General features: G+C 39.4%; 1 protein-coding gene across 1 annotated transcript in view; it reads right to left on the bottom strand.

Moving 5' to 3' along the window:
- Positions 1 to 6,971: 6,971 nt before the first annotated feature.
- The window catches only part of LOC134810959 (insulin-induced gene 2 protein-like), a 74,992-nt gene continuing 62,967 nt past the window's right edge, over positions 6,972 to 18,996 (bottom strand). The window contains exons 2-7 of the mRNA XM_063817657.1: positions 15,122 to 15,232; positions 13,499 to 13,606; positions 11,391 to 11,489; positions 11,010 to 11,176; positions 8,827 to 8,929; positions 6,972 to 8,139 (exon numbers count right to left, since the gene is read on the bottom strand). Coding sequence (XP_063673727.1) covers positions 8,113 to 8,139; positions 8,827 to 8,929; positions 11,010 to 11,176; positions 11,391 to 11,489; positions 13,499 to 13,606; positions 15,122 to 15,229 — 612 coding nt within the window. The 5' untranslated portion in view covers positions 15,230 to 15,232 and the 3' untranslated portion in view covers positions 6,972 to 8,112. The remainder of the gene's footprint in view (positions 8,140 to 8,826; positions 8,930 to 11,009; positions 11,177 to 11,390; positions 11,490 to 13,498; positions 13,607 to 15,121; positions 15,233 to 18,996) is intronic.

Below are 18,996 nucleotides of genomic sequence, written 5' to 3'. Positions count from 1 at the left end.
TTGTTATCTAATTGCGTTGATAATTTAACTGAAATCATTACGAGGCACACGGAGGACGCTAGTAAGCAGTTGAAAGGACTTCAAAAAGACATTGGCCAAACTCTCAGTTCAACAACTACCACAGTTATTCAACCACCCTGCAGCCCTCAGCAGACGCCCATCCCCCCACCCCCCAGCCAACGACTACACAGCCCAGGACTACACGGTAACTCGACAAACTCAGGTACACTACCGTTTGAGACACTTGATGGTGCGCATTTTGACACATTTACGAGTTCTGCGCTGAACGATGACGTAACTTATGACCGTACTTTTCCTAATAGACGTGTTGCCTACTATGGTCAGTTCTCATATCGCTATTCCGGCGGTTCCCATCATGCTAGAGACATTTCAAAATCGTCATATTTGAGTGAAATTGCTAATGTTCTTAAGACCGAATATCCAGATCTTAATTTCAACTCAGCCATGGTCACCTCATACGATTCTCCCCGCTCCTGCATTCCACCCCACTCAGACAACGAACCCAGTATCAGTAGGGATAGTAACATCATCACTCTGTCACTCGGCTGTCCTAGAGAAGTGGTATTTCGGAGGAAGATCCCTGGAGAGTACAAGAAGGAGACATTCACAGCTACTCATGGTTCTCTCTATACCATGTCCAGACAAAGCCAGGATGAATGGGATCACTCCGTTCCAGGAATCCCTGAAGAGAAATTTGAGGGGCCCCGATTGAGCATTACCTTCAGACTGCTAGAAGACCCCAGTACAGTCAAGAAGAGCAGACGTCCCCAACGAGGCTCCTTGTCGTCAGGCCTATCATCACCACACAAGGACCACCCAACACCGAAACGACTTCGGCGAGTTCTTATACTGTCTGACTCCAAGAACCGTACATTCGACTGCTCTCTCCTCAAAGAGCCGATCATTGCGTTCAGAGAAGATCTCTTCCATCTGAGAGACTTAGCACAACACCAAGCCTCAATAGAACAATCTGATTTAGTCCTCATCAGTGCCGGAGTGAACGACCTCAGATTCGGTCATGCTGATCCTATGACCTTGCACGACCACCTAAAACATTTCATAAGTCACTCTGGCACTCAATTCATCTTCGACGCCATATCACCAGTCAACTTGAATGCAGACCCTTACCATGAGCTGAACGACAGTATTAACAACCTGAACGAGCTGCTTGTTCATCTCTCACTACGCTCGCCCAACTTTCTTTTGTTTGACAATTTGAATTTCGGTTTGCCTCACCTTGCACGGGATGGCATACATTTAAATAACACTGGCAAATCTGTTCTCACGACATGTTGGATAAATTTGATTTTACTGAGTTTAGGATTTCGTAAAGGATCACTACCTCTAAGACGTCCATTTTTAGATATATGTAACAACTATATGAATAGTTGCGGTTTCGGCTGAGAGTTAAACACATACAACTACTCTAGTACTATGATCAATTTGTAAAAGGACTGATCTGCAATCATATTTCAAATTAAGCCAACGTAGCATAACAATTTCAAAACACGTCGAATACTAATATTATCGCAACTCACTTACACCTGTCACAACATCTCGCCTTATCAGTAATCTCGGCTTTACACTTATCAGTCATTCTAATTACAGTCCCTTAATCGCATCGTTTAATACTCCATTTATAAAACAAAATACGAGGCCTACTGTATATTATTACATCTTATTACATTGTACAATTGATACAGAAAACGACAAATTACATCGACAATCTACCCAACTACCGACTTCTGACAGACTATGACTGATCCACAGTCCGTGCGCCCCTCGCATTAGTCAATCTTTTCTGTTATTTATTATCAAATTCTTTAAGAGAACTAGTTGCAGAGCCTGTTAATATTGAGCAGACGATAATCTGTAGTTTTTAAGTAGCAAATAGGCCCAACCGTCACGATCTTGTCTTGCACACAGAACTGAAAGTTCTTGCAAACGGATCTGACCAGCCTACTGTCTACACCCATCAGATTATATATTAATATCAATTTTTCTTTTTTCAGTTTTTGTTTCATTTATTTAATCTGTTTTCAACTCTTACTTTATTCTGTCACTGAAAGTGGAGCGAAGTAATCAAAGGCAACACGGCTCACAGCCCAATTGCGACAAATGCTATGTTCGTATCCCTAAAAGTTCTCCTGACCTAATTTGTGACCTATGTGCTGAACGTAAACATTTAAAATGCCAGAAACTATCAAAAAACGATGCCCGGCACATTATAAATTCTGGGAACCCATGGTTCTGCTATGAATGCATAAGCTCAATTCTCCCAATCAATGCCTCTGATGTCCCGACGAATAAAAAAAGTAGTGTTAACAAGACTAATTTTAAAACAAAGTGCATGGCCTGTAACGGGTTTTGTTATTCTAGATTAAACATTAGGTTTTGTCCATGGTGCGATGAGTACATTCATAAAAAGTGTTTTAGAGATAATTTAGGCTGCATAAAGTGCTGTGAGTCGTTAATCCCAGGTTATTATGTGACATCTTATGATCTTTTTATGGACTGTAGCAGCCGAATCACTGCTCTTTTCAATCCATACGACCGCTCACATGGTTTAGATTTGATTGGTAACGCTTTAGATCAGGATAACGATGAAAGTTACCAATACTGGAACGAAATCAGCGATATATTAACCAATTGTAAGTATCAGCAGCCATCGAACATTAAAAGTTCCTCCCGTGATGAACTGAAAGTGTTTTCTCTTAATGTGCGATCATTAGTAAAGAACATCACATACTTCCGTGAAGAAATCGACAGTTATACTAAGTATGACGTTTTGTGTCTTAACGAAACCAATTTGAAGTTAGATAAATTACCAAACGGAATCTCCGACATTAAAATTGAAGGGTTTCACGAGCCTATTGTTCAGGAACCATTACGCAAATCAGGAAAAGGTGGTGGCCTTGTAATTTACATTAATAAGAGGGTTTGTGATCCCGAAAATATAGAAAATCTTAAGGCAACCACAGATCCCGAAGACACGTGCGCTGAATTTCAATTAGTTAAGGTGCATAATTGCAAAGGCACAAACCAAACAAAAGTATTGATAAACTTTTACAGGTCCCCATCTAAAGGTACTCAGAACTTCTTAAATTCTTTGGAAAAGGTGCTACGAGGTCTAGACAGACATTCTCGCAAGCATATCATGTTTTTTGGGGACGCGAACATTGATCTTATAAAATTCAAAACTGATATTTCTGGACAGAACCTCATAGACCTCCTTGCCAAGTATGGATTTGTTCAGACGGTTTCAAGGCCGACACGAGTCACCGATCATAGTGCTACCTTAATTGATCATGTCTACACAAATAATATAAGTCACACAATAAGCAGTAACGTTGTAACGGTGGATTTATCGGATCATCTTGCTATCGTTACCACTTTTAAACTAAGTAACTCTTCGCAACAACATCTCAGGCTACCCACTAACACACAACCTAAACTTAGTTATGAAACACGTGTCATAAATGAGGCCAACAATGCTGTTTTTAGGGAACTCATCGATGGGGAAACGTGGGAAGAGATATTAAGTACAGACGACGCTAGTCTGCAATACGGTAAACTTGCAGATATATACACCAAGCACTATAACACTGCCTATCCACTAAAAATCAATCATATTCGCCGTGAGCATGAGCGTTCTAATACTAAACCCTGGATATTACCCTGGCTTGAAGAAGCATGTGCGCGGAAACAAGAAAGTTATCATAGTAAAGTACTTGAACCTACAATGAATAATATAGAGGCCTATAAAAAGCTAAAACTTTTCTGTAAAAAACATGTCAACATTGCCAAACAACGATACTATAAAAAACAATTCGAAAAATACCAGGACTGCTCCAAAAAACAATGGCAAATAATCAACGGTTTACTTGGTAGAAGCAGGAAAACTGAGCAGTTAAGACTTAAAGGTTCGGACGGGTCGATTTTGAGTTCTGAAGATACCGTGGCTGAAAGGTTTAATGACTATTTCTCGAACATTGCTACGAACATCAAAACTCAGATAAGTGCCCGTCAGACCTTTGACCCTGGGGGGTTCCAGGAATATCTGCCCACATCCTGTTCTCAATCAATCTATCTACAGCCTGCCGAAACGATCGAAATTCAAAGAATTATTATTGGTTTGAAGAACAAAGCGACCCTTGACACAAAAATTGAACCACTAAAAGTAGCCAGTTCCAGCGATAGTTTCCTTGCTATATTAGCAAAAGTTATCAACGAATCCTTAAGTACAGGCATATTTCCACAGGCCCTTAAAATTGCCAAAGTAACTCCCATCCATAAAGGAGGCTCTAAACTTGACGTTGAAAATTATAGACCCATCTCTCTCTTAGGTTCCTTCTCAAAAATCTACGAAAAACTGATGCACCGACGTGTCTTAGAATTTCTCAACAAAAATAGTTCTTTATTCGAAAATCAGTATGGTTTCCGTCCAGGAAGGTCCTGTGAACATGCTCTTCTTAATGCACAAAGTACAATTTTACACTCTCTTAGCAAAAACCAAATTTCACTACTGCTATTATTAGATTACAGTAAAGCGTTTGACGTCCTGGATCATGCTACACTGCTAAATAAATTACAGCACTACGGCATCCGGGGAATAGCTCTAAAGTGGTTTGAGTCATACCTAAGTGATAGAAGCCAATATGTAGCAATAAACAATTCACATTCGTCCCACAAGCCTATTGTGCATGGTGTTCCACAAGGGAGCATATTAGGTCCCTTACTTTTCGTCATATACATCAACGATCTTCCCGGTATTTCTAACATGATGGTAAAATTCATACTTTATGCAGACGATGCAAATATCATTATTAACGGTTCCAATGTCCAAGAACTAATGCTAAGGGTCAACCAATTAACGGAAACATTATCACGGTGGGTTAATAGCAACGGATTAGCACTAAATCTAAAAAAGACGTGTTATATGATTTTCTCGAAAAAGCGTATAGAACCATCATTGATTAAAGTACAAATAGAAAACACAGTATTAGAACGTAAAACTGAAGCTCGGTTTCTTGGTGTAATTGTAGATGAAAAGCTTAACTGGAGTAGCCACATAAAAGCACTGAGGAGCAAGATGTCAAGATTTATTGGGGTGATGTACAGGATAAAACATAAATTGCCGATGAAGGCCCGTTTACAGATTTTCCAAAGTTTTGTTCAGTCCCATTTAAACTTCTGCTCACTTGTCTGGGGATTTGCTTCAAAATCTCTTATAGAATCTCTTTTTGCTAAACAAAAACAAGGTATGAGGGCAGTTATGGCCGGAAATGTGAACTACTACTACAAGGACGGAAAACTGCCAGAGCACACAAAACTAGCATTTAAAGAACACGAGGTCTTAACCGTTCAAGGGGTTATCGTTAAAAACGCACTTATTTTACTGCACAAAGTTCGAAATATGTCTAGTTTGTTACCTAAATCGATTTCAGAACTTTTCCCTCCTAACACACCCAAACAAGGAACGACACACGAACAAAACTTAGACTGGTTATCAATTTACTCACAGACTGACCTGAGATCTAGCATCTTTTATAAAGGCCCAATGCTCGCTATTTCAGAGCATAACACTCGCATTACATGCCCATCCAGTATATTTTCTATCAACATATATAAGAATTCGTCAAAAAAAGTACTACTAGACTTGCAAAGTGCTGGCTGCAACGACGAATGGCCACCATTTTTACTCCACAACCTACCTGGATTACGTAAATCACAAAGAACATAGTCAATAATCACTCAAAACCAAACTCATACAGCTCAAATTAAACAATCTGAATCAGGACAACATTTCAAACCACCTGCCATTCTAACAGCACATTCCTTATTTCACTGCCACATAGCGCATAATATCTACACTGATAACACACCTAATTGCGGTGAGGCAGCGTCATAAAGTTACTAATATCAAATATGTTTGCAGATCAGGGCCAGTCGACTCGACCAATAAAATTTTAATTGAATAGTTTTAATAGATAACATCACAATTATAATCTGCGTGCCCCTCGGGGATGAATATTTAACTTATTTCAATTATATATTACTTTTGAGTAAACATTGGCTGGTACTACGGACCAGTCCCCCAATCAATCATTAGGCGCCCCCCCCCCCCCCCCCCCCCCACTGCAGTCCTCCAGTGGCGCCTCCCCCTGCAGTCCTCCAGTGCCCCCCCATCCCCCACTGCAGTCCTCCGGTAACCAAACTGTAAGTTATGATTGCTATGCATAAACCAACGATTCTACTTTCCATCACAGCCAAAAATTGTAACATCTCTCCCTGAGAAGGAATTGCTTACCATCATATCAGATGAGGGGGTGAGCGAAACATTTCCCAAAAGTCACCAGATCATGAATAGTATGAGCTGTCAGCTGAGCATCGTTGCTACATGATAGTACGTGGACCAGCTGCTACAATTTACATTTACTGTTGAATACCTGCAAAGTAGCGTGATATACCTTCGCAGGTGCACGGTCCGGCCACTACTATAGTCTATTTAGCACGTGGGCGTACTGCATCTTCCAAGTATCACCTGATATTCAACTCGGATGATCTTTGTTTCGTTAGCATGAAACGCGCAGCCACAGCGCTGCTTGCGCGCAAAAAGGTCTCCCTCAGTACAAGTGTAAGGTGTTCGCGCCAGCCGTCTTCACCATGCTGTAGACTTTAAATTCAAAGGATAGCGGAGTATTCGTGGCTCCATGTTTTTTTTTTAAATTCTTGGCACTGCAATCTTATCTCAAATTAAAATGTTAAAAGTTTTCACGTGGCAGGGAACCAGAACAACCGAGCACACTTATTTCTTGGAAAACGTCCCCTAAACGGAAATTACCGTCGGATAACCTGATAATCTGATAACCTTGAGGATAATTTTAAATTTCACCTCCAGTCCTTGAACGTGCCGAAATCAATGTAAACTGCACAGAAAATAGACTTAATTCAAGTACATCAAAAATAAATTAATATACAGTAACAATTTTCAAATAAGATTAAAATATTCAGTGTACTCCTAAAAATGCTTCATGCACACAGACTCATGTCTGTGAAGTGAGTCACTGTCAAATAATTCAAATGTAAACCCCTCTATGGAAGATATTTAAAGAAATAATCAACAATAAGATGAGATGCATGCTTTAGTTTTGGAATTATTAAACCAAAGAACAGTGATATTTATCATACATTATAATCATAAATTCTACCTTGATGAATATGATGATACCATACAATAATAAAGCGGTCACTTTCCAAACATAACAATCTTTGCACCTAATATCATGAAATCTAAAGACTATGTTATTGTTAACTATGAATTTCTGAAGAGAATTCCTGAGAACATGAAATGCTTGTGGACACCATGTAGAATTGAACTATTATAACCAAAACTTACATTTACCACTATCATTATTATCATGATTATGAGGATTAATAAAACAGAACTTATTATTTATAAGGTTACCATGGCTATCAGGGATTGATAACTCAAACTAATAACTAAATTTCATAACTAAAATTGATAACCAACATAAATGGTATTATTTAATACTGCACTTTTAACCCAGGGACTGCATAGAAAGTAGAACATACTGTATTCAACTTAAATTTTAAAGTAATATTAAACTTAACCTATATTAATAAGAAAAGAAGATATATTATATATATTGATATTATTATTGATATTATTAATTAATATATAAGACTTAGCACGGTTACCTTGAATAAAAAGATCGGCCCAGAGCAAAAATAAAAATATTTTCGTTTTATTAAAAACAAATTTCCGGACAACATGCCCAATAAGAATGTAAAATTCGATATATCGTATAAAATGATCCGAATCCGAAAAGCTACACAGTTCTAATTCAATAGAAATGGAAAGGTTCCGTAAATGTTATCTAATTTCAAACCTCTGTCACACTTCCTATCACAACCCGTCGTGATCTTCAACGTGCCGATGATTATTCTGGATGACATAATATTGTGATCTTGTTAACGTTGACTGCTTATGATTTCATCTGTTTAACTCTGAATGATTCTATCTAGTGTAGTGTTTCTGCGTTGTTTCTTAAGCATTCGAAACTGAGTTCAATCTTCGTGGCTGTGTGTAAATCTCTGAAATATTGCAAATATTTGAGAAAGTAAAATGTAATGCAATACACGTGAATATGCATCTAAAAATAACTAAAAGCATTTAAATAATAAATATGCAGTACGTGTCATATCCCGTAATATGTGTAATATACATGTAATAATATAATATAATAATAATATGTGTAATATAAGAATATATGTATTCTAGTTATAACTAATCAGAAATATTTAGAGGGGTGACGTGCACATTTGCACAACGTAAGGTGACGTGTATAACCAGGCCCTAAAAACCTGCTGTAGCCAGTATTAAACTTAACACCTGTCACAATTATTGAGTTATGTAAGTTATAATACACAGTGTATATTTAAAGGAGGGATATCTTATAGGTCCAATATAAGCAGTGCTTTGGAATTTAAATTTAAAATATGTGGTATGAACTTAGGAGCTGTTCAAAGATATGTGATAAAAAAGGAATGCGAAATTTGTTACAGGAGTAATGTTGTAGGTGGTAACTGTAACCCCAGTGTGATGTCACCACACTAAGACGGGTTACAGGCTGCACAATAAATTACATGTTTATATCTCTGCTAATACTACTATTGTACACTTCATAATGCTATTGTACAAAACATAATGTACTTTTCGTAAACACGAACAGATATGTATAATGTACTAATGTTCTTAGCGAGTGGGTATAAAGTACTTACGAAAGCGGAGAGCTGTCGGCCGATAGTACCAAACGTTATGACGGCGCTGAATATTAGGGAGGGGATCCAGGATCGCAGCAAGAAGAAATCTGGTGCCTTATAACTGAAATAGGAGATGTGAACTACTATTCGATCTGTTATATAAAATTTATATTTCATCTAATCAATGTGTTATTTAATCCGTGTAATTGTTATGTGTAATTTATCTTATTTGTGATTTATATAGTGTTAAGAATGATCCCACGGCCCACCCAAAATGACACTATTTAGTGGGCAGATTAAAGGGTGCAGGTAAAGAATTTCCCAATTTCCCACATTTTATCCCACAGCTGACAGCTTCTGCATTCCTCACTCGAGATTCTAAAATTAGATTATAGCCTATAAGCATTAAGCCTTACACCAACACTTTTGCTTACACCAACACTTTTGCTTACACCTAAACCTAATCCTAATCCAAACTGTAACCTTGGTTTAATAAGCTGGGGCTGATGATCTGGCCAAAAGTAGACTGTAACTTGTGATCTGATCTTTAAATACAAATTTGCAAATACTCTTTTAAGAGGATTCTTCTCAAAAAGAGTCAGATAAGTGATAACTTTCGTGAAAACCTTCTGAAAATCTTGCACAATGTTTTCATCATTGGAATAGAATACTAGCGTTTACAAGTTACACTGACTGCAGATTAGTTCTATAAATAGCTCGTAGCTACAAGTAATCGCTCTCATCAGTAAACTACTCAGTATTCTACATCGTATAAGCACGTACGTCTCCTGACATTTCTACAATACTCACTTAACCGGAAATACATCACAACAGTAGACTGTCTAGAGCTTATACCCCCCCCCCCCCCCCCCCCCCTATTAGAAATATAAGATTTTGGAGAGGTTCGCTGTTTATCAGTCTCATGATAAGATAATGATTTTTGAGATAATATCCGGTAGAGACTAGGTAGGACAAGTGAAACTACTATTTAGGAGGAAACGCTAAACAGTAGTAAACAGTAGTTTAAACTTCTAAACAGTAGTTTCACCTGTCCTACCTAGTCTCTACTACCGGATATTATCTCAAAAATCAAAACTATTAGAAGTTAAACTAAGTGTAAACTATTTTAGTTTAATGCACCCGTAAACATGTGAATATTTGGGTTCATCTCTATATTATATCTGCTCTCGGCAATTAAAACACTATATTATCAGTAATAAGTATGTCAGATGCAATGTTTACAGGGTGTTTCTGAAGGCGCCACTTAGTTTATTAAAATAAAGGGTCTTTATTAAGGGTTAAGTCTTTATTTACCAGAAACGAGATAACTATCCGGTTTTTGTGGACACGAGCCAAAAGTCAACTAAAATGTGACTAAGGAATAAGGATAAAGTTAAAGTTGCACAAAAAAAGATTTGCGATGTTTCTGAAGAGATGGCTAACAAATCTTTATAGTTTGCTTCCTTACAAAATGTCCATCGTTTAATAATAATACAAAATTATGATATTTCAGCTAACTATACTAATAATCCCAAAATGTGTGTGGTCGTTGGTAATTTCGAGTGGCTTTATCAAGAAAACGGTAAGAGTTATGGGACTGGTTTTTTCGGTATAGTTTATACAAAACTCTGACGAAGTTGAAAGCAAAGCTTTTCTAAATCGGCCGGCAGTAAGTGGTTTAATTGATGGTTTTGTACCCCAAATGTGGTACTTAAGTGTCTCACTTTTTCTCACACTCTCTCTCTCGCACTATCTCTCGCCATTTACAGCTCCCCTAATTACAGCTCTGGCATATAATTAGGTAATTTGGCAGTAGAGCCAGAGGACGCAAGATTGCCTAGTTTACGTATTACTATTGGATCCGTGTTGGCCGTTGGGCGCTCAGAATTAAATTGACTATAATGCTGGTTTCGACTGGGCGAGTTCAAGCTTTCGCACCTTTTATAATTTTTCCAATTCAACTGCGATAGTGAAGTCCCGGCCGAAGGCACGGGTTACACTAGTAATTTATCATATTTATGAAATGAAATGAAATGAAATGAAATGACCTTATATGACAAAAGATATTGGCAGAAACTACAGAAACTTTGACATTCAGTTATTTGTTTTAGGGAACAAATAGACTTGGGCATTGTTTTTAGAATTTTTATTTAATAAAAATGTTATATAAAGATGAAAGATGTAAGCAATTAAGCACATACCTGGCAAAACCGTGATAGACAAAGAACTGGGATACAGATATGAAGACGATGGTGGAGACGAGACCCACAACCAGGCCGGACACTGTCCTGTCGAACAACCACCACATCGTTATAGACAGGACCCCAAGTGTTACTGATAGCTGCATGCTGTTCATGTAGTCCAGTTTCTAAAAATATTCAGTTGTTATTTTTCAACTTCATTTAAGTTGAAGTGCCAGTGCACTGCAGTACTCATTTCCAGTGTACACTGTACAGTTTATATATGATATTTTGCGTGGTTTGTTTGAAAATGAAGAAGTGTTGGCAGATGGCCAATTAGGAAGAGGTTAAAGTGTAACAAACAAACATGTTGCAATGTTAGGGTATGTAACTGCTACATACCATGCAGGCGTGGTTTATGCCGAAGAAAATGATGGAGCAGCGAATGAGATTGGACCAATCACACTGTAACACTGGTTTTGTACCGTAAATACTGTCAACCTGAAGCGAATGTGGAATGTTAGGATTTTAAATAGGAATGTATTTACATTGGTGTTTAACATTTGCTTGTTGTGTTGAAATATTGAGTGTTAAAAGTACTACTTCAGGTTTACAGTATTGTTGATTTAATTGGCTTTACATGTACATATTTACAAAATATATATTATGTAAAGTATTATATTCTTTCCTTCGCGAAACTTCGCTACATTCACAACATACATTTCTATTAAACTTCGGATTTCGCAAGCAGTCTATATTAGCTGCTGATCAGTGATCAAGTGTCTTATTTAACGTACACGACTTCGTCCTAAGTGCTACGTCCTAACCACTCAATTGGTTTAATTTAGATTTTCTAACTACCCCAAATATTCAGTACACCTCACAGTTACACCAGTTGATTGCAACAAGGAAGTAATTAGGTAAAATGATGGAATATAAAGATACAATACGAGTGATCAATTAGCAGTAGCAACACAGCCAGCAAGTACTAATTTAGACCATGGCTAACGACACTCGTCCTGTTTTCCTTTGTTGCACGATGAGTAGTTTGTTTAGACGTAAATCCTCACGACTCAAACGCTCGAGACACCCCTCCGAGTGTGAGACGAACCCCAACATTAGCAACACAGCTACACCCAGTACCCGGCCTAGAGTGATGGTAACTCAGCCTTCTTATAAAGTTGACAGCAACCGTCGTATCTTCAGTTTAGAGGAGTTAGCAGATAGATCCGCCCCAACACCACATGATAGCACACTACAGACAGACATGCAGGCAGAGTACAATCTACTCGCTGGTAGGCAAGCTGTACTTCAAGAGAGAGTGGTGAGATTGGAGAGGAAGTTGGGAAAGCAGGAACGTTATTGTAAACAATTAGCTGGATTAATGAGGAGTGATAACAGAAGACTCAATAAAAACCTAGCCAAACTACAACACAAGGTAAAAACATAGCCGAACTGCAACACAAGGTGACAAAATATAGCTTTTTCAGCAAAGTTGAGAACTATTTATGTCAAATAATCTAGTGATAGCCTCTCTACTGCTACTGCCTACTAGTAACCAGATAGCCTCTCTACTGCTACTGCCTACTAGTAACCAGATGAATGAACATGGAAATTTGAGAAATATTGATATAAAACATGACAGTTACAAATTGCAGGTAGAACTGTACGAGCAACGGTTTCCAGACACAACGACTAACATAATGACAGATTTCAGCTACAACTCCCATGCGTATCATGTAGAGGACCACTCAGCAGAGCTTCTGAATAACATCCACCTCCTGCACATCTCACCTCCTCACCCTCATTCTTTAACAACTCTACCCTGTTCTATCACTACAGCTGTTGAGGAGCACCACTCCAAACTGGAGATCAGCGCTGCGCAGCGCTCACTCGCTGACCACCCAGAGGTGGATTGGTGTGCTGCGCAGCGCTCACTCGCTGACCACCCAGAGGTGGATTGGTGCGCTGCGCAGCGCTCACTCGCTGACCACCCAGAGGTGGATTGGTGCGCTGCGCAGCGCTCACTCGCTGACCACCCAGAGGTGGATTGGTGCGCTTATTACGGGGACCAGAAAGGATTTACTTGCTGTCTTAAGTCTCAGAAGATAATCAGTGCAGTGAGGGACTATGAGGACTTTCTCAATAAATTAGAGAGTGGAAAATCAAAGAAATGGGACATGAAGGGCGCAGAGTAAGACGAATTTACTGATGGTGTGCATAACTTTACCAAAATATGCAGCGGCTGTTCAGTGTTCTTGGACTTGATTTACATTTATACAAATATACTCTAAATAGGGGGTTACTTCAAGACTGAATTCTGATGTTTGAGAGGAAAAGACCAAAGGGTGGAGCTTAATTTGTACATTTGTAACCTAAACCCATAAATTATTTGTATGCTAATTTTTATGATTTCTGACAAGATGAGCACCTTCTGCAGAATAACATAATTACTGCAAAATCCAACAAATGATTTAAAAACGATAAAAGTAGAAGAAATGTTTACTAACGGTGGGGTAGAGCATGCCGACACAGAGAGACAGTATCCCTGCAGCTATGGGAACCCACCACGCAGAGGACACCATGTCGTTCAGCAGCTCTGTTGGTAGTGACGTCACCTGGTTAGGAGAGGGTGTGAGGGTTAGGAGAGGGTGTGAGGGTTAGGAGAGGGTGTGAGGGTTAGGAGAGGGTGTGAGGGTTAGGAGAGGGTGTGAGGGGAAGTAGAGGGTGTGAGGGTTAGGAGAGGGTGTGAGGGTTAGGAGAGGGTGTGAGGGTTAGGAGAGGGTGTGAGGGTTAGGAGAGGGTGTGAGGGTTAGGAGAGGGTGTGAGGGTTAGGAGAGGGTGTGAGGGTGTGAGGGTTAGGAGAGGGTGTGAGGGTTAGGAGAGGGTGTGAGGGTGTGAGGGTTAGGAGAGGGTGTGAGGGTGTGAGGGTTAGGAGAGGGTGTGAGGGTTAGGAGAGGGTGTGAGGGTTAGGAGAGGGTGTGAGGGTTAGGAGAGGGTGTGAGGGTTAGGAGAGGGTGTGAGGGTTAGGAGGGGGTGTGAGGGTTAGGAGAGGGTGTGAGGGTTAGGAGAGGGTGTGAGGGTTAGGAGGGGGTGTGAGGGTTAGGAGGGGGTGTGAGGGTTAGGAGAGGGTGTGAGGGTTAGGAGAGGGTGTGAGGGTTAGGAGAGGGTGTGAGGGTTAGGAGAGGGTGTGAGGGTTAGGAGAGGGTGTGAGGGTTAGGAGAGGGTGTGAGGGTTAGGAGAGGGTGTGAGGGGAAGTAGAGGGTGTGAGGGTTAGGAGAGGGTGTGAGGGTTAGGAGAGGGTGTGAGGGTTAGGAGAGGGTGTGAGGGTTAGGAGAGGGTGTGAGGGTTAGGAGAGGGTGTGAGGGTTAGGAGAGGGTGTGAGGGTGTGAGGGTTAGGAGAGGGTGTGAGGGTTAGGAGAGGGTGTGAGGGTGTGAGGGTTAGGAGAGGGTGTGAGGGTGTGAGGGTTAGGAGAGGGTGTGAGGGTTAGGAGAGGGTGTGAGGGTTAGGAGAGGGTGTGAGGGTTAGGAGAGGGTGTGAGGGTTAGGAGAGGGTGTGAGGGTTAGGAGGGGGTGTGAGGGTTAGGAGAGGGTGTGAGGGTTAGGAGAGGGTGTGAGGGTTAGGAGAGGGTGTGAGGGTTAGGAGAGGGTGTGAGGGTTAGGAGAGGGTGTGAGGGTTAGGAGAGGGTGTGAGGGTTAGGAGAGGGTGTGAGGGTTAGGAGAGGGTGTGAGGGTTAGGAGAGGGTGTGAGGGTTAGGAGAGGGTGTGAGGGTTAGGAGAGGGTGTGAGGGTTAGGAGAGGGTGTGAGGGTTAGGAGAGGGTGTGAGGGTTAGGAGAGGGTGTGAGGGGAAGTTATTCTGGTGCAGGTTGATAACGGATTTTATCTTTCTGGGAAAACCAAATTATTAAAGCGGAAAGTTTTTAAATGTTTAAACATTGGCCGACAGCTTACACGTTGAAATAGCTAGACGTAAGTAGAGCGAATCGAATGATGATTCACCCATGACCTAATAAATATTCGAAATATTCACACTGAAATGCATCTGAGACACATTCTTTGGTCTAAAAGCTGTCCAAAGTAATTGACAAGTCCACCATTAAACACTAAATAAATTTGATAAAGTTGATCTCACCTCTCTTTGAATCAATAAGGTGGAGAACAGGAGAGAGAACACGACGCCAGCTAAAAATAACACTGCTATCCTCAGAGGCAACTCGGGCTGATTACTCAAACTTGTCATACTGAGATTTTAGTTAGTTTATTATCAGAGCTGCTCTCGTCAGTCATTTTAATGTCAAGAAACAGATTTTTGTAACTACACTTTAAACATAATATTTATCAGTTTACAGGGTGGTGTATGGCTATATTGGACCACTATCTCAACCATTTTCCAAACTGTTCAGTCAACACAGTACACACCAGCCGGTTAGCTTGCTTCCGGTTAGCTTGCTTCCGGTTAGCTTGCTTCCGGTTAGCTTGCTTCCGGTTAGCTTGCTTCCGGTTAGCTTGCTTCATATGAGATGACTCTGAAGACAGTTGAAAACCGGCCCCATGATCCGCTCATAATAAGAAAGACAAAGCGCTCTAAATAAGACAAAGCAAATTATAAGCACGATAAAATTATGGCAGACCGGGCAGCAATTGTTAACACGAATTGTAAAACAGGAGTAGAGTCTTTTCCCCGTCTTGTCTTATGTTCCAGAAACATCTGGAGCAAACTGGAAATGAACTGCAGATCCACGTACTCTAGTTCGACACGTACTATAGTTCGACACGTACTATAGTTCGACACGTACTATAGTTCGACAAGTACTATAGTTCGACACGTACTCTAGTTCGACACGTACTCTAGTTCGACACGTACTATAGTTCGACACGTACTCTAGTTCGACACGTACTATAGTTCGACACGTACTCTAGTTCGACACGTACTATAGTTCGACACGTACTATAGTTCGCCAGATATCACCCCTGGCGAATTTCTCATGTTTGCCACTCGATTCTGGTCTAGCTAACAGGAAAATAGATTGATATCCGACTGTTTCCGGTTCAGCAGCCAAACCTCTGGACCGGTACTCGGTTACTAGTCGTTTGTGATAATATTGAGTGTGGTATGTGGTAGATATTTATAAAGCGTACTCTAAAATGTAGATCTGTAAAACGGAGTACGAGTTACCACGATAGTCTTTTATCTCTCCGCTAAGTCTACAATTCTGCTTACTAACAATTGAGTCCGAGGTCAATTAAATGTTCATAAATATGGATTACAGATATTACATTCACACATAATTGAACAGCATGAGACAAGTGGAAAACAAACAAACGAATATATTACAAGCTCGTAAAGGATCGTTGCTTGAGATCGGAGATTTCAAAACTCTAGTTTGACAGTCGAAGTTCTCTTGTCGACCTTGAGTCCAGGTAGCGCACTTTAGTTCGACTGAGTACGTGTCAGACTAGAGTGCGTGTCGAACTTGAGTACGTGTACCTGAACTGCAACTAGTCGCCAGATTGCCGGGTATGTGACTCACTAGATATAATTTGTAATTATAACAGATATTTCACACTACGTAATGTATGTTCTAGTATCAAACACGTGACAGAGAATGGTCCAATGCTGTACACTTGCACTATTGTACCAATATTCTACCAAACAAATATGTTCTCGCACAAGGCAAAAGGACAAAGGTCGACAAACGGTTTCTATGAGGGAGGGTTCAGATATAACGTCAGCATCATGGGGGATGAAGGAAAGTGGCCGTTATGCTGATGCTAATTAATTAACAGTGATGTAATGACTTTCGTCAGAACTTGCATCATTTCAATCATGGGATGAAGAGCTAGAGGAGTAAAAACTCTGCTGCAATATGTGATTTGAACCTGAACTTGCTAAACACTCCCTAGATCATAAATGCTCAGGTGATTTTTGTTGGACAAGAGTTGTAGAAAAAACTTACTGTAGAAGGTTTCACCGTCATATCTGGTACAAATATACAGTTTACAGCTCTTTTACAGTTCATAGTTGTAATGAAGTAAATAAGACAGACAATTGCTAAGACAAACAAATGAAGAGATGAATCCTGGAACATACAGGGCCTTTAACGATATTTAAGGTCAATACATAATGAGTATTAACAATTGAGAATCATGAAGTAAACAACACATTATCGGGCATTATAGTCTTATACCTAGCATAAACCACGCAATAAAACAGTTTTCATCTAAAATTGTAAACCTGAAAAGCAGCAATGCAAGTATGCGGAGGCAAAAAGCTAATCTTATTGACACTACGAAGGAGAAGTGATCCTCTTGTTATAAGATGTCTTATATGTTTGATCAGGGTACTGGTCGAAAGTTGAATGTAAAACACAAAACATATTCATCACAAACAAAGATGAAATTAATTCAAAAAGTGCAATATATTTATTTTGTCGAAACTTGAAAACTAGACATGTAACGGACATCTCACGCCTAGACTCTAGAGGGAAACGTTTTAGAAAAACAAAATTCAAAATTTTTTAACCATTATAACAATACATATCAATATAATGTTAAAAATAGGAAAAGACCGCTGTATGAATATTAGTGATTCAAAACAAACTCCGTTTCCAAGCGTTGACCAAAAATTGGCCACGACGTTTAATACATCGATGAGCACACATCCGGGTAAGATAAATTCCCAAAGATGGGGTTAAAAGCGATAACAATGATCAAACGGAACAAATGGAAATAACGATGCAATTTCCGGAATACATAGCCTTACCGCTCATTTGAGAATATGAAGCTACAATCTGTCTATGAGTTCACACGATAGAATTATCGAATGTTTATCCAATGCCGAAAAAATTTGTTAACAAGCGCGAGGTGATTTGAACACAACTTATTTTTATGCGCGCGTCTCCTCTGCGTGATCATGGATACCTCTATTCGTGCATACATCATTATTTATTAATATTATATATTAATACTTTGCTATTGATTTTTTTAAAGTAACAATTAAATGGAAAATTTTTCATTATTTTTTTGGCATAACAAAATAATTAATTAAGATTTCTACTCAATGCAATGCAATAAATTAATCTTTAATTAACTAGAACTATTTTTATTTTTGCGTGCATTTACATTTGATATTTTAATTTTTGATTGCCATGTAATAATTGGATTTATTTATTAATTTTTTCAGACGCTATTCGACCCAGGTTCATCATTATCAATTATAGACAGTACAGTTGATGGTTGATTATGATTTCAAAGTGAAACTAAAATTAAAGGCGCGCCGCGCATATTTTCACAAATTTACACTATATCTGATATCACGGAAATCGAGCGCTCAAAAAAAAGTCTTCATATTTCCACGAAATACTTTTAAAAGTTCAAAGTTGTGCAGTGTTTTTGTACATAGTATAATACTAATTACTAAAATTGCACCGTAATAATGCACTACAATGTAAAACAGGGTACCATAAAAAGGTTTTTAAACCTTTTTTTTGCCCTACGCCTACCTACTCACGATTTTCCAATAATTCCAGTCAACCGAGGAAAAATTACACAGATTTGTAATTTCGCCAGACCCAACGAATCCTTAGATACATCCCTTGACTGGATGACATTAGGGTTGAGGGGTTCGAACCCTGGAACTTCTGCTCCAATGATGGACGCTCTAGCCACTCTGCCAGATAGCCTTGATACATGTTATATAGCAAGACGTTTCCTTCAACCTCATCCCCCAGAAGACGAGCTTTGAGGTCTCCTAGATTGGTTTATGTAAATTTTGTAGATATTTTACTGTACTATTTTATGTTGTATACAATTTTACGGACGAAATGATCCCAGGGGGGACTCCCAACCCACCGCTTCGGCGGGTAGTTGATGCACCATTCACAAGCAAGAGCCACTTTCAGCTACTTGGGTTTTTTTTTTATTTTTAAAAAAAATTTCTGTAGCCTTCTACATGTAATTTGACCATATTTTGACATACTTTCTTTTTACTTGGGGAATTCAGGCTTC

Source organism: Bolinopsis microptera, chromosome 1, assembly GCF_026151205.1.
Source record: "Bolinopsis microptera isolate Bmic1 chromosome 1, MBARI_Bmic_1.0, whole genome shotgun sequence".
NCBI classification, from domain to species: Eukaryota; Metazoa; Ctenophora; class Tentaculata; order Lobata; family Bolinopsidae; genus Bolinopsis; species Bolinopsis microptera.
This window is presented reverse-complemented; position numbering and strand designations above follow the sequence as displayed.